Raw genomic sequence first — 27,163 nt, 5'->3', positions numbered from 1 at the left:
CTTTGTGGTATTAAAATTGGCACTGAAATAGAGTTTGAAATGTTGGGTTTAGAATATCTTCAGTCCTGCCCGCTTGACTTTAATTTGGAAGCACAGCGGCTTGGACAAACATGGACAAACTTTATTGATCCACATGGTAAAGTCTTCTCTAGCACCTCAATTTGTGTATCATTTGTTCATTTGTTTTTCAAAATAAAACCAAAAATAAGAAAATGAAAAAGACAACAATTTTCTTCATTATTTGTCTCCAATATCAAAATGGAAAAAGGTGGATTTGTTTTTTCAGTTTTCAATTTTGTGTTTAAATAAATACTTGAAAAAAAAAGTTTCCCATTTCCGTGACTTAAACTGCAATGCCGGACTTTTGCACCGCATACGGACTGAACCAGGACTAAACCAGGTCTAAACCGGTTGCAGTCCTGGCCTCAGTCCCGGTCTGGTCCCGCTCTTAGTCCTAAATTAGGACTTAACCAGGACTAAAAAAGAATTGAACCACGACAAAACCAGGACTGAACCAGGAAACTTTTAAATTCATTTAAACACAAAATTGAAAACTGAAAAAACAAATTATTATCTGTTTTTTCATTGTGGTTTGGAAACAAATAATGAAGAAAATTTTAGTTTTTTCATTTTCTTATTTTTGGTTTTATTTTGAAAAACAAATGAACGAATGATACAGAGCTTCACCTCTCCAGACACTTAATAGTTTTACAATTTCATGCATTATTCATTCACTCCTCGTATTCAGTGGTGGGAACTACAGTATTTTTATAACCACAGCTGCCTCGGGGTAGACTGAGACAAGCCTGGCTGTCGATCTGTGACACTCTCCATTCATTCTTATCCTGGTTTGGTTCTGGTTTTAGCCCAGTTTAGTCCTGATATAGACTCGGTTTGGTCCTGTATTCTAATCCTGGTTTTAGTCCAGATTTAGTTTTGTTTTTTTGATTGTGCAAGTGTAAACCACAGCACACACAAAATATTACAGACAAAATCATACAAGGCAGTCTGTGTGCACCCAAGGACATAATAATACCAACATTCTCTGGTCAGAAGAGGGATTTAACTACCTACTTTTGGGTTTGTGGGTTAACACTATTACTACTGAGCTACTTGCCCCCAAATCTTGTGCCTCTTAGCAAACAGTAATTTACATTTGCAAGTTTTCCAGTCTCAGTGTTGTTGTAGCTGCATTTGCAAGTCAATCCTTAAAAAAAACACAGGTGCGTGCTTCTGTCTATTCCCTCCTTCACTTTCACATTACGCATTCACACTCTGCAGTTTGAGGTTGGTTTAAAATGCCCCCTACGTCTGGATTCTCAACATTTTTTAGCCATTATAAGTTTCTGTTGAGTCCCAGGCCTGAGGCGAGCTGTCCAGACTCATGTTGAGTTTGTTGCTTCTGATTCTACAAAAATCAAAACAAACTGTCTGGGGCCACGGAGAGGATTTCAGACATGTGGTTTCCTGTTTGAAAAAAAACAGTGAAGGCAAGGGCTGGGCAAACTAACGCCCTACAACTGCTACTCTGCTCTGCACTTGTTTTTAAAGCAAAACTTAAAGGTGGACTGTATTGCATTTCTGGTGAAGAGTCAGTCAAATGATTTTCTCCATGGACATGTTATTGCTTCGTCTGGAATGTTTCACAGTATGGTATTAAACCTTTCTAGCTTCATGGAGACCAAACCAGACCAAGTTGCAGGTCAAATCTGTGGAGAGGCAACTCTAGGCCTCTCTAAGCTCTAAGCCACAGGTTTTGTTTTACGATTTGAGGAGAGGTGGGTTGATTACAGTAAAAGACATATTTTTCAAGGTAATTTTATATTTTATTTTGTTTTTGTTTATTTTGTTATTAATGTGCTCAAAATTATCACAACTATATATATCATATATTTCGGACAAGAAGTTGCTCCGGACTATAAGTTGCACCAGCAACAAATGCGTAATGAAGAAGAAAAAGACATATATAAGTCACACCGGATTACAAGTCGCACTTTTTGGGGGAAATTTATTTTATAAAATCATAGACCAAGAACTGACATTTCATCCTGAAAGGCAAGTTACAGCATTAACAACAGAACAGAGAACAACAGACTGTTAACGTCACATATGAACAGTTCTTCAGATAAACTATAACATAAACAACAGAACAGAACAAGTTTACCAAACTCTCCATCTCACTCCAAATCACTAAATCCATTGAATTCTTCATTCTCAGTTTCACTTCTGAGCAACTTCACGACCTCCGAAGCTAAAAGGAGCACCGCTTTCTCTTCTGTGTAGCTGCTGTCAGATTCAGCATCAGTTCCAGTTAGAATTATTCCGGCTTTTCTGAATCCCAACAGGATGGTTTCGGTTGTCACTGAAGTCCAGGCTTTGTCGATCAATGATGCATCCTCCCGGTCTTCACAAGTTTCTTGCTCACTCCAAATTTTCTTTCTGCTGCTCGATTACCGTTTTCAGCTGCATACTTCACTACTTGCAGCAGGACAGGTGTAGGAGACGTACGCAGTAGGGCACAAAGTGACAGTGGTACAGGAGTGGCAGATCCTGACACACAAGCCTAGAGCGCCCTCTCACAGTTATCAGGCTGAAAGTTTTAATATATAAGTCACACCGGAGTATAAGTGGCAGGACCACCCAAACCATGAAAAAAGTGCCACTTATAGTCCGACAAATATGGTATAAAAAAAACTAAGGAAAGCAACAATTTGTAATAGTGTAGTATGTACGGTATACAAGTTTTACAAGCTGATAATTTCTCAGAAGTTGTTCCGTGCGTCAAATGTTTATTCAAATGGCTGACTGTGTCTAGAGATACACATTTTTGTAGGTCTCCTCTTCAGCTGTAAAGAGCAAACCACAAGTAAAAGTTTCCCAAAATGGTCCACAGTTAAAAGAAGCAGACACAGACTTGACAAAAACACAATATGTGGTCTAGCCCTGTGAGTGTGGAGCAGGTTTAACTTTAGCCCTGTGACTGTCTGAAGATATGGGCCACCGCAGCAGAGACAAGCTCCTCTGCTCCTGCTTAGTGTCTCAGTGTAAAGCAAGAGAATTAAGTCTGAACTACAGGGTTATTACCACACTCATGAGATTAAACATTTATAATTTATCTTAGAAAAACTGCTTCTTTGAAACACAGTACTTGATATTATATTGAACTATTTTATTAAATGTGCACTGTGTAACTTTACCTGCTTGTTTCCATGATATATATTGTTTTGTCTGGAATGTCCTGGAATGACATTAAACATATGTATCTTGCATTAACTCAATAAAATGGGCTGTTATTAACCTAAAAATGTACTATGACTGACCGTGCCTCTCTGCAGATCTAACATGTAACTTGGCCCTGTGGTTTCATCTGTTGTTTCCATAGAAATAAATACATGTAATGCTATACTGTGGAACATTTCCAAATTTATTAGTTTATTAGTTTATTTCAACTTCTAGTCATTGTCACAGAACAACGAAATTGCGTTTGGAGCCTCCCATAAAGTGCAAACCATAAATAATAAATACCCCTTAAACTCAAGTGTAAACATTAACCCAGTGTGGCCACAGTACAACATGAGACGGTTCTTATAGCAGCAAGAATCATGACAGAAAAATGCAACAATGCAACAAGTTCAGTGTTATTAAGGGTTGGATGTGTTTTTTGTCCGTGAGAGGGGGGCAGAGAGGGGCCAAGGGGGGAGAGGGGCAGAGTTTAGGAGCCTCACAGCCTGTGGATACAGACTGTTGGCCAGTCTGGATGTTCTGACCCGTATGGACCTGTACCTTCTCCCTGAGGGCAGCAGGTGGAAAAGATGGTGCGCAGGGTGATGTTGGTCCCGCAGTATGTTGTGCACTCTTCTCAGACAGCGAGCGGAGTAGATGGTGCTGATTTCTGGCAGAGTTGTTCCAATGATTCTACCGGCTGCTTTCACCACCTGCTGGAGTGCCTGCTGGTCAGCCTTAGTGCAGCTGGAGAACCACACTAAAAATCCATACATCAGAACGCTGCTGATGGCACAGTTGTAAAAGTTCAACATCAGAGGTCTGGGAATGTGGGCACTCCTCAATTTCCTCAGGTAGGAAAGGCGCTGTTGGGCCTTCCGTACAGCTGAGGTGATGTGATTGCCCCAGGACAAGTCCTCAGTCACGGTTACCCCCAGGAATTTAAAACTGCTCACCCTCTCCACCACCTCGGTGCCAATGAGGAGAGGTAGATGGTTGTTGTGACCTTTCCTGCGAAAATCCACAACAATCTCCTTGGTCTTTTTGGTGTTTAAAACCAAGTTATTGTGGTGGCACCATGACTCCAGGTGTTGCACCTCCCTCCTGTAGTTAACCTCATCGTCGTTGGATATGAGGCCGAGCACTGTGGTGTCATCAGCGAACTTAACGATGAGGTTGGACGCGGAGGAGGAAAGACAGTCATGGGTGAAGAGAGTGCATAGCAGAGGGCTCAGAACACACCCTTGAGGGGCCCCTGTGTTAACAACAAGGGTGGGGGAGGTGTTCTTGCCCACTCTGACACTCTGTGTACGGTTGGTGAGAAAGTCCACAGTCCAGTTGCACAGAGAGGAGTTGAGTCCCAGTTGGTGGAGTTTGGACCGAAGTTTGTATGGCCGGATGGTGTTAAAAGCCGAACTGTAGTCTACAAAAAGGAGCCGAGCATAGGTGTTCTTGTGCTCCAGGTGCTCCAGTAGTATGTGCAGCACCATGGCTATGGCATCCTCAGTTGACCGGTTCTCTCTGTATGCGAACTGGTATGGATCCAGGAATGGTGGCAAAGCGGCTTTGATGTGTTTTATGACCAGTCTCTCCAGGCATTTGGCGGGAATGGAAGTGAGTGCCACAGGTCTGTAATCGTTCAGACATGTGACGTTTGACTGTTTTGGGATGGGGACAATGGTTGCTGCTTTGAAACTAGCTGGAACCAGTGAACAGGACAGTGAGGTGTTGTATATAGAGGTGAAGACATCCGCCAGCTCTGCAGCACAGTCTTTTAGCACCCGGCCCAGTACTCCATCTGGTCCGGCCACCTTCCTGGTGTTGATGCTGCGGAACACACGTCTCACCTCATGAGTGCTCAGGACTGGAGCAGGGTCCGTCGAGGGGAAAGGGGACAGGCCAGGGTCGGTGTTATTCCTGTCAAAACGGGCATAAAAGAGGTTTAAGTCCTCAGCCAGAGTAGGACTGTCAGCTGAGGGTGGTGGTGGTGGTGGTGGTCATTTCAGACAATATTTCCTTGGAAAGAAGCTGGTTTTGGACTTCCCACCAGAAAAGTTGCACAGTGTACCTTTAAAGAGGATGTATTAGGCAAAATCAACAAAAACATGCCTGAAGAAGTTTTAGATGTTTGAGTATTTTAACAATCTCCCCCAGGTCCTATAGACCTTTTTCACAACGGTGCCATGATGTAGCGTAAACATCACATGCGTTTATGCTTTTCTATGGAAAAATATCTGTGGAAATGTGTCACGTATTTTCCGCCAGCTTCATAAATCTGCCCCATCACCAAATCTTCATCCAACAAGGTCGACAAAGGACGTATTCTGTCAACTAAGAATTTATCCACAACTATCAAGGTAAGGCAGATTTATGAAGCTGGTAGAAAATACGCAAGACATTTCCACAGATATTTTGCCATAGAAAAGCATTAACATAAGTGATGTTTACCCTTCATCGTGGCACTTCTGGCCGTCGTGAAGAAGGTCTATTTGAACCGTCCTTACAGTTAAATTCTGTCAAATACTCAGCCCACAAGCCTGCTTCATCCATGCTCCCACACGATAATTCTGCATAAACACGCAAAAACATGATATGAAACTGCACACGGCAACTTGACAAACCTGATGCAATGTGCAATAGTTTCATCAGCATGATGCACACTGATTGTGTTGTGATAGCGCTCTGAAGGGGGAGTGACTTAACACTGGGATCAAAGGCAGGGGGCCTCAGTGAAACTTACTAAACATAATATGTTAATATAATACAATACAATACAATAAAAGGTAACGTAGTATGTTATGTTTTAGCAATTATTGCCCCATAGAAGTAAAATACCTCCTCTTTAAGAATCATTTTGTTTGTGTAATATTAAGCCGTTTCTTCAAGAGCATAAAAGTAAACCTGCATCTTTTTAATCTTATTTTTTAAACTGTATACTTGTGTACTTACTTACTAAACAACTATAATTCTCAGTGTTTCCCACAGGTTTATTGTGGCACAAGCGTCCATATTTGAATCATTTTCTTTAATACAAAATTTTGGTGTATAAATGCCTCTACTCTCCAGAAAAAAACACTGATTACAGATTAAAAATGTTTACTTTTATATAATGACATATATAAAAGTAACATACAAGTATTAAGTATTTGCTCAGGTAGTTTTTAGACTGATTCTCTTCTTCTTACTCTCTCAGACTCCCCGGTGGTGGCTGTAGTCCTGGTCAGCCTGGTCCCTCTCCTGGTCATGGCCGTCTTTGTCATCACCTCCTTTTACTTTTACCGAGTTTACCGCCAACGCAGGGCCAACTCCCGTCGCAAAAAAGGAGCCCCTCTGGACAGCGACGCCCACGCCATCATGATCGACGACGAAGGATCTGACAGCAGCTCCGCCCACGCCAACAACCTCAACCATAACACCGAACTTCTCCCGATTGCGCTGGATGCCCTGGTTGGAAAAGGACGATTTGCAGAAGTGTACAGAGCCAAGCTAAAGCAAGGTTCAGTGAGTGAGGAGCAAGGATTCGAAACTGTTGCTGTCAAAATATTTCCTTACGAGGAGTATGCATCGTGGAAAAACGAAAAAGACGTATTTTCAGATGCAGATTTGCGTCATGAAAACGTGTTACATTTTCTGACAGCGGAAGAGAGGAAAGTGCAAAGACAGTACTGGATCATAACCGCCTATCACGCCAAAGGGAATCTCCAGGACTTTTTGACACATCATGTGATCAGCTGGCACGATCTTTGGCTTTTGGGGGGATCTTTAGCGCAAGGAGTGGCCCATCTCCATAGCGACCATACGAGCTGTGGGCGTAACAAGATCGCCATCGCCCACCGGGACATTAAGAGCTCCAACATCCTGGTGAAAAGTGACCTGAACTGCTGCCTGTGTGACTTTGGCCTGGCTCTGAGACTGGACAGCTCTCTGTCTGTGGATGAACTGGCCAACAGTGGACAGGTACGTACAGAGACAATTACAAGAGGCTGGGTTTTAGATGATTACAGTAGGCAGGCCTATAGCATTTAAAGGTCATATATTACGCAAAAATGTATTCTTCTGAGCTTTAAGCCATGTTATAATGGTGTTACCTCCTCAAAAACATACCTGGAATTGAGTTTTGTTTCATTCACACATGTTTGAGTAATCCTTTATTATTAGTCTGTCTACATCTCCAGAACTCAAAATCCTCCGTTCCAGCTTATGATGTCATGAAGTGGTAGTTTTCAAGTTAACAGCTACATTTTACCTTTAGTTCAGTAGAGATTGGCAATTCCAGGGCTAAAATTATCCAAATTATTCTAGTGAAGGTGTATGTAGTTTAAAAACACAGTAGCACACGGTATATTTTCTGTTTGAGAGAAGGACTCAACCAAAATATGCAGGGACTGTGTGGTAAATATGTGAGAATAAAACAAAACATAATTCCAGGTATGTTTTTGATGAGGAAGCTGGGAAGTGACACATGAAACATGCTCATGCTAAATTCAAATATGCACTGAGGTATATAAAGAAAAATGAAGGTCAGCTGAGAGAGTGGCTTTAGAGTGGCGTCTAAACTGCAAAATAACACGTATAATCACTTCTGGAAAGAGGCCCTTATGTTCTTGACAGGGTGAGTGTCAGTTATGGTGGAAATTTTACTGTGATGTGTTTAATTGTATAAAGGAAAGTATAGATACTGTTGGGCGGAAGAATAAGATAATAGTCAAGCAACGAGAAGTTTTTGATGCAGTACTCAAGCTTAAGAGGAAAGTCCTATGGCTTAGATAATGTCACATCTGAACATTTAAAACTTGCAAGCAAAAGGTCGATGAAGTCGTTGGTGGGTAACTTTGAGGAGTTAAATGTTTTGGAGTGATAAAGTCAGATGCATCCACATTGAGATGTTTAGGACTTGTATGGAGGAGGGACAAAGACACAAGTGAATACATAAATGTGGGAATTCAGAGCCAGCAATGTGGACTTTATTTTGCAATGAGATGAGTTGAGATTAAGACTTAGGACTCAATTTCAACTTGGACCAAGTGTCTGTGCCAGCTTTGACATGCTCCAAACAGACTGCAGCATTTCCAAAACAATTAAAATATCACAGCTAACAGAAAAAATGTCCAAGAAAGATGATTTTTCCTTCGAAGACAGCCATTTTTGAAAATTAATCTGCATAAGTAAAGTACATCTATCTAAAATTTATACTTATTTTATAGTACAGTACTTAACTAGTTCTACTTTGTTATGATCCACCACTGTTGAAAACCTAATAATGGGACTTGACTTGAGATTTTCTTGTGCATGTTTTATATATGTGTACTGTGTTTTCAGGTGGGGACAGCGCGGTACATGGCTCCAGAGGTGCTCGAGTCCAGGATCAACTTAGAAAACATTGAGTCTTTTAAACAGGCCGACGTGTACTCCATGGCCCTGGTGCTGTGGGAGCTCACCTCCAGGTGCAGTGCCATCGGAGGTAAGACTTCACACTGTTCATGGCATTATATATTCAAGCTAATGAGCAGTGATGGGAAGAATACTGAAAACCTGCATTAAAATGTATTTTGTGATGAATTCTAATACATGGTCCAATCAGAGTACTGTATTTTGAATACTTAAAATACTTTTGCATCAAATTGCTTTTAAATTATAGTGCGACATAGTATTAAAACAGCTTTATGTTTGTTTGAGTGTTGCACATTTCTTTATCACTAAATGGAGAAAAGGAGAAACTGCACTTACCACACTCTTTTCTACTTTTCTCACTAATATTGAACAATTTGAAGCCTAAATTGTAAAATTATACTGTCAACAGTGTAATCCTATGAATTTAGGAAAGTAACTGTATTCTGAAAACCACCATATGATAAAGTAACTGTACCTGAATACAGTTACTCAAGATTAGTATTCAGAACATGTATTCTCTGTCCTTCTCAGCACTGCTTATGAGAGGATTTGTTAGCTATGTTTATCGTTTTCTGGTTTATACATTGCCTCATTGGAAACAAACAACAACTATTTCAACTGTTCTATATTCTCTCTTGTACTGTGCTTCTGCTGCTCGAGTATACTGGACATTATATAGTGGTAAACTTAACCTGTGGCCTTTCTCTGGTGCTTCTATCCTCCTGAGAGCTCACTTTAATTAAAACTAGTAACACAGTTGATTGATCTATCTCCCTCCAGACTCTGTGTAAACATGTACCGCAGTGTGAAAGACAATCACGGCTGCTATAGTTTGACCTTTGGCCAAAATAGTCCACAGGATGGCATTAGACTTTTAAATCTCACATATTTTCAATTACAAGTATTACCTTGAAACAAACAAACAAAAAAAACAAAAAAACATACATTCAACCTCCTATCAAAGACCTATGGGGGGGGGCGCCTCTCCACAGATCTGACCTGTATGCTTGTCTCCATGGACACAGGCCGATACACTTAACTAGATTTTTACATAGTGCACCTTTCAATTTGCTGTTATTGCACTGAATAGATTTGTCTATTGTAAATCATATGCAGTGTAACAGTTTGACAGTGGTACGTACGAGCCCCTGTTGCCCCCGTCCTGCCTGTGAGAACTGTGTGTGCTGCGTCCGTCTGTGTGCGTCCAGGATCAGTATGTTTCCCCCAGTTTGTGCGAGTGGAACCAAAACAAGGCCAGGATATGTGTGAATAATACAGTGTGTGATTGTGTGGAACAGAGCGTGGGGCAGTATTTCACTGTGACACCGCTCCGTTTGTTTCACTTCCTCTTGTGTCTCTGAGGTCCCGTTTGGCCTGTCACTGTCTCCACGACCACCGGGTTCCCACGAATTCAGCCTAAAAATGTTATTTTAGGTTTATACAGTATGTGTAGCCTTCAATCATGTACTATGTAACTTTTCTAGTGCAGGGTCACCCACTGACTTGTTCCAAAGTATGGCATTAAACTTGTCTTTGCACTAATTAGATCAATTAGACCTGTATTTTTTTGCTCAAAACTCTTTGAAACACAGGCATTTTTATTAAACCTCTCAAGGTAACATAGCCTAGTGGTGTCACCTGCTTTGCTTCATGGAGATATATATAAGTTTAATGCCTTATCATGTAACATTCTTGGGCAGACTAAGCAATGACATCACCACAGACACAACAAGCCTCGGGGCCTAAATATGGCCACCCATTCAAGTCAGTGAGCTGAGGTCAAAGGCACAGGTCTTCAGATTAGTCTAGTCTGAATAAGTACTCCTGGTGGCTCTCTGCCCACTGAACATGTGCAGTAAGTGCCCTTTTCTGACGCGGGCACAATGCAAATGCAGAGACTGCGTTCTTTGCACGCGCTTACATGATCACTTTGACCAATCAGAGTGAGAGTAGCTAAAGCGAAGCAGAACGAAGCTGGAGATACTTCATAAAACGCTGTTTTTAAAACAAACTGAAGGATTTTGAGCCGAGAAAAAGTTGATCTGAAAGTTGTTAAAAGTGCCACAGAATCCAATCCCTTTCTGGAAACTGTAGGTCCCCTGTCAGCCAAACACCAGCACTTTGTGATTACATTGTGCTCTATGGGAAAAATCCTGTCTGGGCAGGATTTTTCACTGAAGTATCAGTGAGTCGAGCTCTAATCTAACAATACCCTATCCGGTTATTTTAATAGATCCATGGGAAACAAGCAGGTGACAGAGCCTCGACCAGAAAAATATAATACATACAATTTTGTGTAAAAACATTTTGTATTAAACTTACAAATATTTGGAATCAGGATCAGAATGAGAAAACTTTCACAGTCCCTTGAAGGGCAGTTCATCACCACACACAAACATAAGTACATTACATGTACAAAAGTATATGCCATGACAGTGCACATGATTTGAATTTAGATTTTTATTTATTTATTTATTTATATATATATATATATTTTTTTTTTTACAGAATTTACAGATTTGCACAGATAAATTATTTGTAGGCTAATAAAAGTAAAGACTTTACTTTAGTTAGTTTTGGCTAGTTATAGTCCTATATATGTTCATGTATTATTTGTTTACTTTTAATTTTTTTTTTTCTTTCAGTACAATATTTAAAACCATGTCTGCATGTTAGCATGCAGCTTTAGAGTTATAAGTAAATCTGCTCGTCAAAAAATGCATAGGAGAAATATGAGTTGCATTGTGATATAGACTATGCATATAGTCTTGACTCGTACAAATACATTATGTCTTTACATAAGTTTGATTGTGGGACTAAGGTATAGTTTGGGGTCACTGTGGTGTTTTGCGGGAATGGGAAATACCAGCTGTGGGTATGTGGCTGGTTCTTTCCTGTTTGGACCTGTGTCGATGGTCAGGACCTCCTGCCCCACACTGTACAGAGCCCTACGACCCACAATCCCCCTTGTTTTCTCTCTGGAGCCACAGCAGTGCTGTGTGTCCTGTGGGTACACCTTGTGAACAAAAATAAAGAGTTTCCTGTTTTTCAAAGCGCACAGCCTTAGGGTCGCTCTGAATCTTAAGAGGGACAAGGACGGAGACGAGGATGTGCTCGGCTCCAAGAGACCGCAGGAGGCCGTGCTCTGTCTGTGATAAACCTGTCAAAAGTACATGTTTCACCCACTACAGCTACGTGCACAGGGAGCTCTGAGTGCGCTAAACAACCATACATGCTAGGGACTGCATTAATCCAAGGCTCTTACAAACAAAACACCAACAAACACACTGAAACATATTTAACATAACAACATGTGCTATAACTGTTATTTATTATTTGATGTAACTACAGAACAAAAAAATACAAGTTTAATATATATATAACAGGAATGGGGTGAATGAATAATAGTCTCTAAAGCGTCTTTTTGACATATGTCTGTGAAAAGCGCTATATAAATAAAAACTTACTTACTTAATAATATGAGGTGTTTTGGGCCAACATTGGCTTGTTAATTGTCATGTCAGGATACATCTAAACACTGTCTGATATTTTCCTGACTGTGTTAGTGCAGTTGAACGCCTCTCCTCGTCTGTGCCTAATGTAAAATGGACTGCATGGACATGAAGTAGGAATCTGAGTACCTATCTGCTTCTTCAGATGTGATACTGGGATCTTTGACATTACATTCACGACTTCTCAGTCATAGGTCTGTTGGTTGTAATAGGACTAGGCCAGTTATCTGGCGTTCTGGTTTAAACACTAGACTCATAGTGTGACTACTCAGATCCAATCGCAAGTCAGATTCCTGTCAGATTTATAGTGTCTTCATTCCATCCACTTACTGATCTAATTCTACTCTTCCTATTGGTCAGGTGTTGTACTGTAAGGTTCTAAGTGAATGACAGGGGGATTTAACCAATTACAGAAAGCCAGTGTCAGGAAGTACATGAATCATGATATAACCCTAATTGTAATGACTGAAAGAACAGCATTTGTACTGCGTCTCTGCCACTGAGCCACACTACAGACCAACACACCCGGTCTATTCATTTACATCCGAAAATGTTCTTTCAATTTAGTATTTTTTCACATTACAACCTTGCCATTAGTATATGTTTATTGTAATGGCAAAAAAGCACAGAGGCTGTTGTCTTGGAATTGTTATTTGTGCAGTTATTTGACCCAGATTTTGGTAAACCCTCTGAATAAGTTATTTTTTCCATCCCCGAGGCCGCTCTTAACGGTAGCCAGAAATGTGCATTTACTATATAGGCCCAGACAGACAGAGCACAGGCTAATCTAAAGCAGGAGACAGGAAGCAGAGGGTCCCAGGCTCACCTTAGGCCCAGAATAGAGACAATAGATAAAACAGCTGGGGCAGACTTTTACTGGTAGTTTTTTACAACGGCTATATGGTACTGGTCTGGGATCAGCCATAGGATCTGTATTTTATTAAAGAGGAGACAGGAACAGAATAGAACACTGCAAGGTCATACGAGTGAATAAATACTACGTGTTATTTCCTAACGAAGTAGTGGGAAAGGAAGGCATATTACACTATTTTCTGATGTATGTTATAATGTTGTTTTCTCATCACAAACATGCCTGGAGTTGTGTGTTTTGTTTCTCACACACATGTTTAACACACAAACCCTGCATGTTTAGGTTGAGTTCCACCTTTTGATGTCATGTGGTAATACAGAAAGTGCTCCACTGTGTTTTTAAACTCCATACACCTTCACTAAAATCATTTGGATAGTATCAGCCTTGGAATTACCCTTTTCTACTGAACAAAAGACTATTATCCAAATGATTCAGTGGAGCTCTTCCTGTATTACCACATCACAAGATGAAACAGAGTGGTTTCAATTTGAGAGAAGAGCACAGCCTGAATATGCAGGATTTGTGTGTTAAACATGTGTGACTAAAACAAAACGCAACTTCAGGTACATTTTTGATGAGAAAACATTATAACATAGATCAGAACATAGTGTAATGTGGGCCCTTTAAAAGTCCATACACAAAGTAGTTCACAGCGCTTAGAGTTACAAGTATACATACAAATTGAGCAGCACTTCAGGTATTGTAGTGTCTTGTTCTGTTGATGTTGTTCAGATAAAACTGTGTAGATCCTTGACTCACTAGTGACAGTTTAACCTCAGACTAAACAGGACCAGCTGTGCCCAGTGCGGTGACACAGAACTGACTAATGCAGCTCCCCCAGCTCTCTATGTGCTTATATGTGTAACTATAGGCACTGGTGTAGTGGGGATTTTTTAAATGGAGACTGTCAATGTGATAAATCTCACACACCTCACCCACCTAATCATGTTATTAACATTAATGCCATTCATAATACACCTACAGAACATAAAACAGAGGCTACAACACATGAACCAGAACTGAACCAGGACTGAACCAGGACTAAACCAAGTCTTAACCAAGACTAAACCAAGACTAAACCAAGACTAAACCAGGACTAAACCAGGACTAATCTTGGACTTGAGAGTGAGAGAGGACCCCGAGCCCGCAGAGCAGGGTGTCTGCAAAGCACAATCGGGCGATGGCTACACTTAGCCCCGTGGGGCACGGAGTTCTGCGCTAGTCCTTTCACCTGCGGTCACTCGACAGACAATGCGGGCGCACCTCCGGGTCTGTCCCAACACTCCTGGTTCAGTTCTGGTCATGGTTTAGACCTGGTTCAGTCCTGATTTAGTCCCCCTGGTTCAGTCTTGGTTCAGTTCTGGTTCAGTCCTGGTTTAGTCCCCTTCGTTCAGTCTTGGTTCATTTCTGGTTCAGTCCTGGTTTATTCCCCCTGGTTCAATCTTGGTTCATTTCTGGTTTAGTCCTGGTTTAGACCTGGTTCAGTCCTGGTTTATTCCCCCTGGTTCAGTCTTGGTTCATTTCTGGTTTAGTCCTGGTTTAGACCTGGTTCAGTCCTGGTTTATTCCCCCTGGTTCAGTCTTGGTTCATTTCTGGTTTAGTCCTGGTTTAGACCTGGTTTAGACCTGGTTTAGTTCTGGTTCAGTCCTGGTTCCGTCATGTCTCAGGTCACTATAGGTCAGTAGTGTAGATGTCATGAGCCTGTGCAGGTTGTTTTCACCACTGCCAGTAGTAATGAATAATAAATGTATGTTTTTGAGAAAGTAACAACATTTTAACATGTCTTGAAGCTCGCAAGGGTCAATTTTGCATCATATAGGGCCTTTAATTAACTTCTTAGTATTTGCTCTGTACTAAAAAATATGTTTAGATTTAAACTCTTTTTTGGGACATTTATAGTTTGTAATCAATATAATACCCAACATTAAGATTAAATGAAACATGATCTTAAAGGTATCTGAATTTTCTGAAGTTAAGTAAAGGGGTTTGCAGCAAATGAAATGTAGCCTATATTTTCTGTGTTTCTCCAGTAAATAAGCCAGCCTTGTGTTGTTGCCTCTCTAAATACTCCCTAACCATCTCTACTGTATAATTTGGCTGGTCCAGATTTGGTCGTCTCTGAGGTGGGTGGGGCTGTGTAATGAATGTGGACGGAGCTACGCCTTCACCCCCACAGGCAGAGGTCTGGACCAGGACGAGCAGATGTGTCCCAGATGTTTAAATGTACCATACTGTTATATTATAGAGCAGGGATTCTCAAACTGTGGTGTGGGCACTACCAGGGGACGCAGGGTACTTCTGGTGATATTTCAGAGTTAGGTTTATGAGATATAGTGTAATCTTAAAGGTGCACTATGTAATTTTTTTTTAGTTTGGGGTCCAACACCTGCTTGTTTCTATGGATATTTCACTGCTTTCCCTGGAATGTTCCACAGTATGACATTAAACAGTTCTATCTTACATTTGTGCAATTACAGGTGTTAGCTGTAATTGCACAAATATACACAGAAAAACAGGCATTCTGACTGTCAGAGAGGTCGCCTCTTCACAGATCTGACCTGTAACTTGGTCTGGTTTGGTCTCCATGAAGATAGAAAGGTTTAGTACAATATTAGTATTCCAGACAAAATGTCCATGGAGAAAAGCATTTTATGGGCCCTCCACCATTAAAGTTACACAATGCACCTTTAAGGTCTTTCTGTCACTTGGTTTGGTCCAGGTTTAGTCTAGTTTTAGGGCCTGTTTATATGAGAATGCTTGCGGGTAAAAACGACAGAATATTTTATCAGAATTGCCTTTCATTTAGACGGTGACGGTGTTTTTGAAGCTTTGGAACGCAAAAATCTGAAACCACCCTCCAGAGTGGAAAAGTTGAATACACTCCGCTGTAGTGTTTCCGTCTACACTGCCCAAGATGCAAAACTCTGGTCAGATCTGCTCACGTCACCTACGCGTTTACATCACACACATCACCACCTAGCATCACCTCCTCGCCCACTGGCATGCATACCCAGTCGAACTCCACACACTTTTGCGTCACCGTATGCATGCAGATTTCTTCCAAAAACGCTTGTCTAAATGCGGAATAAAAAGTGAAGACATGACGCCACTTTTGTGTCTCCTGTTCATCATGTAAACATAGCCTTAGTCCTGATTTCTCTGTATTTTCATATGAATGTTTGAGAATCCTAACTCAATAGATCATTGGGTGTACTCCGTATAGCCGTGCTCCGTGTTTAAATTCTCCCTGTCGAGCTCAGACCACAGAAAACAGGACAAACCACAAGAGCTAAAAGTGTTTCAGGGCAACTCCACTGGGACTGAAGATACTCTGTCACTGTCACATAAACACTCGCAAATAGATGTGTTAATGTGGATTTAAGCTGGATTTGATTCTAACAAGAGGAAGGTGTCTTTACTATTCACAGAAACATATTTATATATGTTCATTATCCCAATTACAATATTCAGAAATGAGCTAAATGAGCGACACTGTTGTCTGATTTATGTTATAATGTTGTTTTCTCATCAAAAACATACCCGGAGTTGTGTACACACACATATACACAACTTGCATATTTATGGTTTGGGTTCTTATCTGAAATGAAAAACACTCTGTTCCTCCTAGTGATGTCGTGTGGTAATACAAGAAGTGCTTCACTGTGTTTTTAAAGTTCATGGGCTTTCACTAGAATCTTCAAACAAGCTCACAAGAATCAATTTTGTATAAGGTAAGAGCTTTAAATTTGAACTTGTTTCAAAAAATACTGTAGAAAAAACGAAATACTGTAGGAAAAAATTGAAGAAGGTTGAGTTAGTTCACCAAATATCCTCTTTGTTCCAGCTTTAAATCCTCGATCTCATTTACTGCTGTACTGTACCACAAAAGGGACCCAGACAGGCACTTGAGTTTGATGTCATGGCTTCACAGCTCTTCGCTGTCTATAACTTGCGGGGTTCTTGCAAACCATCTAGTGTATTCTGATTCCTGACCTAGTTGCAGGAGAGAAATGAAATTGAGCAGAGGCACTAGGTGGTGTCAGCCTGGCTAGTTAGGGAGGGCATCAGATCTAAAACCATTTCAAAATGCAACTTCCCAGAAGGGACAAGTGGAAGAACTGGAAGAAATCTGACAAAGTCTCACCCAAAGTAATGGTCTTGTTGTGTGTTTTGTTCATTAGTGTAAAAGGGTTTTAAAGGGCTGCTACTAACCACAAACAAGTGTAAACTTCACCACAGGAGCTGCTAGTGCAATTGAAAGAAACACAAGTGCAGTTCATCACACCATATTACCATAGCAACACATAAATCTGCACAACTTTTCACATGCATTGGGGGTCTTTGGATCAACATAAAACAAAGAAAAAAATTACTTATGACATTTATTTAAAGGTGCATTGTGTTACGTTCCTGGTGGAGGGTCCATCAAATGCTTTTCTCCATGGAGATGTTATTGTTTTGTCTGGAATATTTCGCAGTATGCTAGTCAACCTTTCGATGTTTATGGAGACCAAACCGAACCACGTTACAGCTCAGATCCGTGGAGAGGCGACCTCACTCAGAATGCCTGTTTTTTTCTGTATTTTTGAATTTTAAAAAACCCTGTAATTGAATAAATGTGAAGCAGAGTTGTTAATGTCATACTGTGGAACATTCCAGGCACAGCAATCGCATATCCATAGAAACAAGCAGGTGACGGACCCCCAACCGAAAAGTTACATAATGCTCCTTTAAAGCCAGCATTTTATAATATTTAAGGTTCAAGATTTTTTACTGTCATTGCTATAGAAAAACAATATTTATGTTTAGAGCCTTGAAGCCTGTATAGTTTGTTTGTTTTTCAAGATTTGAGAATTTGTTAAGATCTTCTTGTCATCAAAATTTCACTCCCTTTTTGTGGCAGCAGTTTCCCACAGTAAAGACCTGCTTTTTGCCTGTTTTGCAAATTTCACACATTTCTATTTTAGCTGTTTCAGACTGGAGTTATTCATTCTCTTTTATTTCATATGTTGTTGCTGGACCATTGTTGAAGTACAACGTGACTTTTTGCACATGCAGCACCTCGCTTGAAAATCGCAGTGGCAGGTTTAAAGTTTAATTTATTTTCCCACAATGAAAACCTTTCCTCTGGCTCTTGGACCCAATTGTGAACTTACATGTCTGTATACACGCTCCCACTCACTGCTGGGATTTCTGTATTTGGGAGGCTATTGTTTGGAAATGAAGACATAAACATATTCAGATAGAGAGTTTACAAAGTGGATTTTCACTGCGTCCGAAGTTGTAATGTACTTTTAACCTGTCATAACAGAAAGTAAACATGTGTCTCCTCTCTGTTAAATATTGGCCAACGGCTGGGTGGGGCTCCAGACCTCAAAACCACTGCTGCTACAATCTGCTCGATGCTTTGATGATTTCACTGCTGGATTTAAATATTCTTTAAGATGATTTTATGTTTAAAGGACAAAATCGACTCTTGTGAGCTTTAAGCCATCTTAGAATGTTGTTACCTCCTAAAAAACATACCTGGTGTAGTGTTTTGTTTCACTCACACATGAGTTTGAGTAACTCTTTATTATTAGTCTGTCTATATCTCTAAAGCTCAACATGCTCTTTTCCACCTTGTGATGTCATGTAGTGATAGTTTTTGCCTTTTGTTCAGCAGAGATTGGCAATTCCAGGTCTGAAATTATTCAAATAATTCTAGTGAAGATGTATGGAGTTTAAAAACACAGTTGAGCACTTCCTTACATGACATCACAAGGTGAAACAGGGTGTTTTCTGTTCAATTCAAACTATATATATGCATGATTTGAGTGTTAAACATGTGTGAGTGAAGCAAAACACATCTCAGATATGTTTGTGATGATCAGAGAATAGCATAATGTGGGACTTTTAACCAGATAACTTTTTGATACCAGAAATGATTTCGTAAATATTTGCAGTTTGAGTTCATTTCCTTTTAAACATTAACTCGAATTATTCAGAATTGTTGTTCCACATCTGAGTCACAACTGTTGGAAAGGTGGGAGGGTTTTCCCATAATGCACTTCCACACACAGCTCTATATGAATCATGTCTGTATTTCCAGGGCCTTTAATGATGGAGATAAATGTGCAGCAGAACAAGTCCAGTCGTGTACAGACTCACTCACTTTGTTCTGCTGTAGGAAGCCCACACAGCACTGTACCTATATATAAGTAAGATATATGTTAAAAAGTCTGAAATTGTTGACATATTTGTTTATACAAATCTTTCAGTTTCTATTTATTCTTTTGTAGGTTTTATATTTTTCAGGAATGGACTGCAACTTATTACAAATACTCATGTTACTATCATTAGAGTTGATTTTTGGGTAATGGTACTTTTTTGAGTACATGCACTTATGAATTAGTGAGTACAGCCCAGTAGTCTCAGTTGTTTAATTAATGTTTTGTGGAAAATATTGATCTTAAATGACACAAGAAGTGTGTCAAAAAATACTTTGAGATTTTTTTTTTCATGTGTGCTTTGTACTTAAAGGTCTAATATTTTGCCAAATTGACTCTTGTGAGCTTTGACTTGTATTAGTATGTTGTTACCTCATCAAAACATACCCAGAGTTGTGTTTTGTTTCATTCACACATGTTTGAGTAATCCTTTATTATTAGTCTGTCTACATCTCCGTAGCTCAGAATGCTCTGTTCTACCTTGTGATGTCATGTAGTTTTCAACATTTTAACATAGATCAGAAAATTTTGTAATATGTGCCCTGTAAGTTTAATTTTGGCTGTAGTACTTTTACCTCTATTGAGTACTGTACACTTCCATACACATTTTTGTTACTCTTTCCACCACTTAAGCTTTAATAGTACCTGTAATTATTATACTAATACTTTTCTATTTAGTAGCCGTGAGCCATGAGTGAAAAGCATTCCTGAGTTAAGTGAGATGAGATGTTTTGATCTCGTAGTGATCGCTCCTGTCACAGAGACGAAGATACTTGAGTGAGCAGAGATGCCTCTTTAAATGCTCAGTGAGTAAGAGCTCAGGCAGGAGGAGCACAGGTTAGGACATGAGTCTGAGAGCTGTTAAAGAGACAGTTGGCTGTGTACTAAACGTGGTGTGATTTACGTGTGTTTGATTTGAGCTTATTATTTAATATACCAGAATACTTTTACACTTTTACACAGTTGTGGGTGAGGGGAGGGGGGGGGCACTGTCTGTATGGATTTAAACTTTGTATTTTGTATTTACTCAATAACAGAAGTATTTTCTTATTAAAAAGCACTAAAATCACTAAATCACTAAAAACATGAAATCTTACTGTGAGCAAGATTACCTCACCACAGATTAGACTCAAACTTGGCCGAATGGCGTCACCAGCTCGTCTCCATGGTTACCGAGTTACCAACACTGTGGAACACTGAAAGGGTTCATATTACACTAAATTGTGATCTGGTTGTGTTTTGTTTGGTTTGTTTAACTCACAAAGCTTGCATATTTAGGCTGAGCTCTTCTCTCAAACTGAAAACACTTGGGATGTCATATGGTAAAACAAGAAGTGCTCCACTGTGTTTTTAAACTCCACAGATGAATGAAACAAAACTAACTCCAGGTATGTTTATGATGAGGTAACAGCATTATGACATGACTTAAAACTCTCAAGATTCACTTTTGTGATATGTAGTTTAATAGATAAAATACAGATGCTTAACTTTTTCACATTGTCTTAAGCCAGATATGTCAAACTCAGGCCCGGGGACAGAATTTGGCCAGAAATATAATTGTATTTGGCCCACGAGATTATATCAAATATGTATTAGATCTGGTCCGCCAGCTACAGATAGGCTATAGAGACATTATTTATTTAAAATGTTGTTATTATTTTATATTATGTTTGTTTTGGATTCAGTGTTTAAGCAGAACTATTATTAAACATTTATTTTAATTAGAAAAGGTTTAACATCACATATCTCCAAAGAAGAGATGTTGTTGAAATTTTCCATTAAAATATTTAGTTTGGCCCATGACTTTGTCCCAGTTTTTAATTTTGGCCCTCTGTGAATTTGAGTTTGACACCCCTGTCTTAAGCAAGTCATTCCTCCCAAAAAATAAAAAACGCATATCTAAATTCGACTCGAATTTTTTTTTTTTTTTTTCATCTTGTTAGTTTCTAGATTTATTCTTCTATCTTTGAACTCTTTTGTGTTTCGTCTGTCAAACATTGTGGGCTGTGGCCTGGAGTAAACTTTACTGTACACAACTTTGAAGCTTTTGGTATTTGTGTAGGAGCTCTGCACAAAGCTTCAGCTCTGTGAGACTCTGAGAAGAACACTGTTTAAAATGTGGGAACAACAAGTGTTTTTCTATAGCTGCATCGCCTTGTCCTTTGCGACTCTCGACTGATACTAAAGCCTCTCAAATCTGGAGGAAGTCCTTTGGGTGCAGTTGAAGTCTACATTAAACTTTTAGAGTATGTTAAACTACACTCGACCGGTGCTTCATTGACTTATGTTATGGTGAAACTTATATTTGTGATGTTGTTTTGCAGAGGTGAAGGAGTATGAGCCCCCCTTTGGGATCCTGCGCGAGCACCCGTGTGTGGAGAGTATGAAGGACAGTGTGGTCAGAGACAGAGGACGCCCTGATATACCAAACTCATGGACCAACCACACTGTAAGGATTTATGTAGTACACACAAGGGGAGGGGGCGGAACTACAAAGTTTAACAAAATTTCAACAAAATTAGTAATTCAACCTGTATAGGCATTTTAATCAGTTCTAGTGCAGCTGCTTAGTGAATTCTGGAGGTTTTGAGCTTTCACGTGAGGCATGTCCTGTCCATATAGCAGAGGTGGGACCAAGTCATTTTGCAAGTCTCAAGTAAGTGTCAAGTCTTTGACCTCAAGTCCGAGTCAATTCCCAAGTCAAAGACAGGCCAGTCCAAGTCGAGTCTCGAGTCACTGGCCCAAAAGTTCAAATCAAGTCCAAGTCATCTTCTTTGAGCTTCAAGTAATTTCCAGTCTTTAAAACAAAATACCAAATATAGCTTTTATAGATTTTTCCAGTTTATATGATTTTTAAACTAAATTGTACATTAAAAGTCGTGGTGTATTTATATATGAGTATTTATCTCAGAGTTGTAGAAATGCAATTTTTTCCTTTTTAAATGTATTGACAAGAGTGCATATTATTACGATCAGAACAGAAAGAGTGAAGATTTAAGAGCTTAATAACAGTTCCTTTGTCAACTAGTCTAAGCATCAAGTCTTCTCAAGTCATAGGCACCAAGTCCGAGTCAAGTCCCAAGTCACTGACCTTCGAGTCCAAGTCCTTGTCTATTTTATCAAGTCAAGTCTCAAGTCCTAAAAATTGTGACTCAAGTCTGACTCAAGTCCAAGTCACGATTTGCAAGTCCTCAACTCTGCCATATACTGAGAAGGAGACAGACTTGTGTGTGTCCTTTATCTGCAGGTTAATGCTCTAACAACCCAGGTTCAATTCTGATTACCCTTTTTAAAACAACAGGAGCACAGCCTTCTTACAGTTAAATTGACCAATGTGCAGATGTTTGAGGTCTCTGCTTACCTCTTATTTTGAGAAGTGTCCCTGTGTCCCTTGATAGAAGGGCTCCTGTGGCAAAGCCTAATCCCAGGTTATGTTATGGTCCTACGCCAATGGTCTAACAGAAATCACACCGGGGCCTCAGGGTGTTAGGGGCTCAGAATTGGAACCTCTGTGTATTTACTAATATTTGGATGGGCAGACAAAAGTATGTAGTAGTGTAAGGATTTATGTAGTACAGACAAGTGTGCCTCTAAGGTTATCATCAAATTTTAGAATGGATACTTGGGAGAAAAACACAGTAAAATAAAACACATTTTTCTGGTGGAGGGTCCATCAAATGCTTTTCTCTATGGAGATTTTATTGCTGTCTCTGAAATGTTTCACAGTATGGCATTAAACCTTTTTATCTTTATGGAGACCAAACTAGTCCAAGTTACAGGTCAGATCTGTGGAGAGGCAACCCTGCTCACAGTCAGAATGCCTGTTTTTCTAGGTTTTAAAACCACCTGTAATTGAATAAATGTAAGGTAAAGCTCTTTAATGCCATATTGTGGAACATTCAGATCCATAGAAACAAGCAGGTGACGGACCCCCAACCGAAAGTGACATACTGCTCCTCTATTACAGTTTAAACATGTTTTTTAACGCTGCTCTTTTGATGTGCTCCCCCTGCAGGGCATTCAGCTCATCTGCTCCTCCATCCAGGACTGTTGGGACCACGACCCAGAGGCACGGCTCACGGCTCACTGTGTCTCAGAACGGTTCAGCGAAATGGAATACCTGGACAAACTCTCCGAGCGCTCCATTTCAGAAGAGAAGATCCCTGAGGAGATCTGTGTGGGAGACCTCAAGTAGAAATACCGCCACCTACAGGACAGGGACGGGACCGGTGTTTTTACTGGGAGATTTTAGTACAGACTGAAGAATGGGACCAAAGTTTTCTTATGCAACATTTCAGTCATTTCAGCATTCAGGGTGTACACCTTATAATAAAGCTTTTCAACTAAGCACTTTATTCACAGTCCTACATCAAGGAATTAGAAAATACAGTTTTATAAAGTTGTAGAAAAGCAACTTCAGTGTGTTTCAGCAGTTTAAAAGTGCACTGTGTAACTTTTCTGGTTGAGCATCTACCACCTGCTTGTCTCCATGGAGATTTTATAGTTTATCTTGAATGTCCCAGTGTGGCATTAAACGTATCCACCTTGCACTTACTTTTATTTACCGTTAAAACTTGCATTAGCTTGCTCTGAGTGGACTCACCCCTCCACAGATATGACGCATAACTTTGACCCTGTTCTGTCTCCAAATACAGATACATAAGCGTAATGCCATGTTGTGGAACATTCCAGGCGATATCTCCATGGAAACAAGCAGATGACGAACCCTCCACTAGAAAAAGTACACAGTTCACCTTTAATGCAAAAATAATTAGATCCCTATTTCCAGATTATATTTTGAGGATTAGTATTTATTGTGTACTGTTTTTTTGCGATTGTGGAGAGATTTGTCATAATTTTGTTTTAATAGAGTAACATTTGAGCTGTAAAAGGGTAAATAAGTTACTTTTATGGATAATTATTGGTATATTCTGTTATTTATTTGGTGCAGCTCAGGCCTTTTAATGATACAGTATATTTAAAAAAGGGTGTCTGGGATTATCTTGTATTATTGTTATTGTGATAAAAAAAAAAGTTATTGTGACAGACCTAGAAGAAACATATGGCTTGTTTCCATTGGTTGATTGGCATTTTTTAAATTCTTTTTTAAAGATGCATCACAAACCACAAACAGACAAAGTGTGCATTTAGTTCCAAGCTCTCAAAAACTACAGGGATTATTATGGATAAAACTTTATTATTAGATATGGACAGCACACACTGGTCTCATTCACAATATTTCAGCCAGGTACCCCAGTTTTTGAAGTTCTTAACGTTTTTGAGACATACATTTCTATATTTAGAGTTCCTATATAATGCAAAATTGACTCTTGTGAGCTTTAAGCCGTGTTATAATGTTATTTACCTCTCAAAAACATACCTGGAGTTGTGTTTTGTTTCATTCAGATGTTTGAGTAACAGTTACCTCTTCAGTAGAGATCGGCAATTCCAGGTCTCAAATCATCCAAATGAATCTAGCGAAGGTGAATGGAGTTTAAAAACACAGTGGAGCAGTGCAGCATTTGTGTGTTAAACAAGTGTGAATGAAACAAAACACAATCTGAGTCTGTTTGCGATGAGGAGACAACATTATAACATAGAAAATAGCGTAATATTGGCCCTTAAAGCAACTATTCAAAATAAATATGAAACTAACTACTGAAATAATCACCTTTTTCTGCAGTATTCAGCATTTTTTGATGTAGGACTTAATATCTATGCACACCAAATATAATATATATCTGTATTATGTGCCTTTTATTCTTTCATTCAGGTAATTACTTTTTATGTAGGAAACTGTAAATATGATTATAAAAGACACTAATATTTTTGTGTATTCAAACAAGTTTGTGTATTGCTTTCCGGATTTTGCAGCAGAAGCAGTGACCTTGGTTCATTGCAAGTAAATCTGAAATGAGAGATCGACCAGGGATTCAATGGTGCAATTTCCGAAAAACTCACCAGAAGGAAAGACTGAATTGAATGAGTGAGTCAGTGTTGTGGATACAGACAGATGGGCTAATCGCCACAGCAGCTTCACAAAGGGACAAATGGAACACAGGACTCGGGACTCTTAACTGGAAGTCACAGTTCAATGCCAAATACAACCAAAGATTTACGGACATTTTTATATTGTGTAATTAAATGCTCAGTGTTGTAAATAAAGTGTTTACTATTGTGGAAATAAGATTGTGCGTAATGTCCATGATGCCTGTTCCTGTACCCAGATCAAGATCAGGAGACTGCAGGAGTCATGAGCATTGTGCTGTATCTTTGCTATACCTTTTAAAATTGTTGGTAAGTATCTATAACCAGCTACAGTATTATTGCAATTCATTAATAAGAATGGAGGCAAAACTGAAGTGGAACATAAAGCAGTTTCAATGAGAAAATGGGATTAGCTCATGAATATATGAAAAATGACGAGAGGTTTGGCTCATGATAATGACTTGGATACATGTAAGTGATATTATATCTATTTAGAGCCTTAAACATGCATAGTATTTTTGATAAAGATAATATCTTTATTTCCATGTTTCACTGGAAAATTGATTAGATAAATGTTGACCCTTCAATATTTTTTCATTGTACCTAAAGATTTATTTTAATGACCTTTATTTAACAGATTAAGAGTCTTTTGTTTATTACATACGTCATCACAAATTATTCTTTTTCAAAATTAAAATACAAATTTGAGCCTAGAATGTATAACCTGTTTTATATTTATGTATTTTATCCATCGTTTCTGTTGAAATGAAGCTCCAAAATAACTTACATTTCTACACTGGAATGACATTCTACACAGAATATTGACAGTTGTGGCTTATTATTTCTTGAATTTAAAATCACTCATTAATCATTATATATATTATTTTCTCCTCCATTTTGCCTTCAGTCCATTGCAGCATTGTGATGACAAAGCATTTTAAAGGCTCTGTTTACATTGTTGAATAACACACTAGTCTATATAATATGAATTAGCATACATCCATAAATAGTTATGGTGCTATTGCAGGTTCCAGCTCAGACCTGCACACTTCTGTGTGTACTTGTGTAAACCAGGCCTGTCAGCTGGTGTTTGCATATACATGAGTGTATTTACATATAGGCCTACTACTGCAGTACTACACACATCTGCAGCTGAATACTAACATACACAGGTCTAGCATTATATATTGAGTTTACAGTTATAGGTTTTCTATGTACGTGGATTTATTATATCTCCAAAAAATCACCACATGCTCAGAATGAATATTTTAAAGTTACTATTTGCATAAAAATTCACCTTTTACAAATGCATCCACATGGCCTATATATAGCTGAATATATTTAGGCAATTCCAACTCCATTTCCACCGTCGTACACCTGTATAACCATTTAGTCTGTAGTTTATGGGATTTTTCATTCTATTGTTTGAATCTCCTGTCTTTGTGCATGTGTGTGTGTCTGAGTGTGTGCGTGTGCGTGTGTGTGTCTGAGCGTGTGTGTGCGTGTGTGTGTGTGTGTGTTGGTTTCTTTTCACTGCTCCTGAGCCTCACTTTTAAAGTTGCAGATTCAGCTCAAAGAAAAAGATTCTACATTTACCTGAAGAAATAACTTAGAATTCAATAAATCACAGTAAATATGATGTTGTAGTAACAGTATGAACCAATTTTTGTGTTGTTGTTTTTCCCCTTCCAGCTCCCCAAAATAAACCTCTTCATTAAACATCAAAAAACAAGGTAAGATATGACTGCTATATTTGGGACCAACTGGTACACAGGATTCTCATGTTGGTATTCTTGGGGATGAAAATATATTCTAAAGTTTATTTAAAGGTGCACTGTGGAATTTTACTGGTGATGGGATCCACCAACTGCTTGTCTCCGTGGAGATTTTATTGTTTTGTCTTGACCTAAAAAGTTGCATTCTTAGTGTGAGTGGGCTCGCCTCTCCACAGTTTTGACATGTTACTTGGC

At 39.3% G+C, this 27,163-nt stretch overlaps 1 protein-coding gene across 2 annotated transcripts in view; it reads left to right on the top strand.

The window, feature by feature from the left end:
* LOC110167264 (TGF-beta receptor type-2-like) overlaps positions 1 to 25,392 on the top strand; it is a 37,372-nt gene extending 11,980 nt beyond the window's left edge. For both annotated transcript variants that reach the window (XM_020932594.2, XM_020932595.2), the window contains exons 4-7: positions 6,416 to 7,179; positions 8,542 to 8,683; positions 21,530 to 21,654; positions 23,221 to 25,392. In XM_020932594.2, the coding sequence (XP_020788253.2) occupies positions 6,416 to 7,179; positions 8,542 to 8,683; positions 21,530 to 21,654; positions 23,221 to 23,400 (1,211 nt within the window). In that variant the 3' untranslated portion in view covers positions 23,401 to 25,392. The remainder of the gene's footprint in view (positions 1 to 6,415; positions 7,180 to 8,541; positions 8,684 to 21,529; positions 21,655 to 23,220) is intronic.
* The last annotated feature ends 1,771 nt before the right edge of the window (positions 25,393 to 27,163 follow it).

The sequence above is a fragment of the Boleophthalmus pectinirostris genome, unplaced genomic scaffold (genome assembly GCF_026225935.1).
Source record: "Boleophthalmus pectinirostris isolate CB_2022bp ecotype Guang Dong unplaced genomic scaffold, ASM2622593v1 HiC_scaffold_21, whole genome shotgun sequence".
Lineage (NCBI taxonomy): Eukaryota > Metazoa > Chordata > Actinopteri > Gobiiformes > Gobiidae > Boleophthalmus > Boleophthalmus pectinirostris.
The sequence above is the reverse complement of the archived record's forward strand: the minus strand, read 5'-3'. Positions and strand labels throughout refer to the sequence as shown.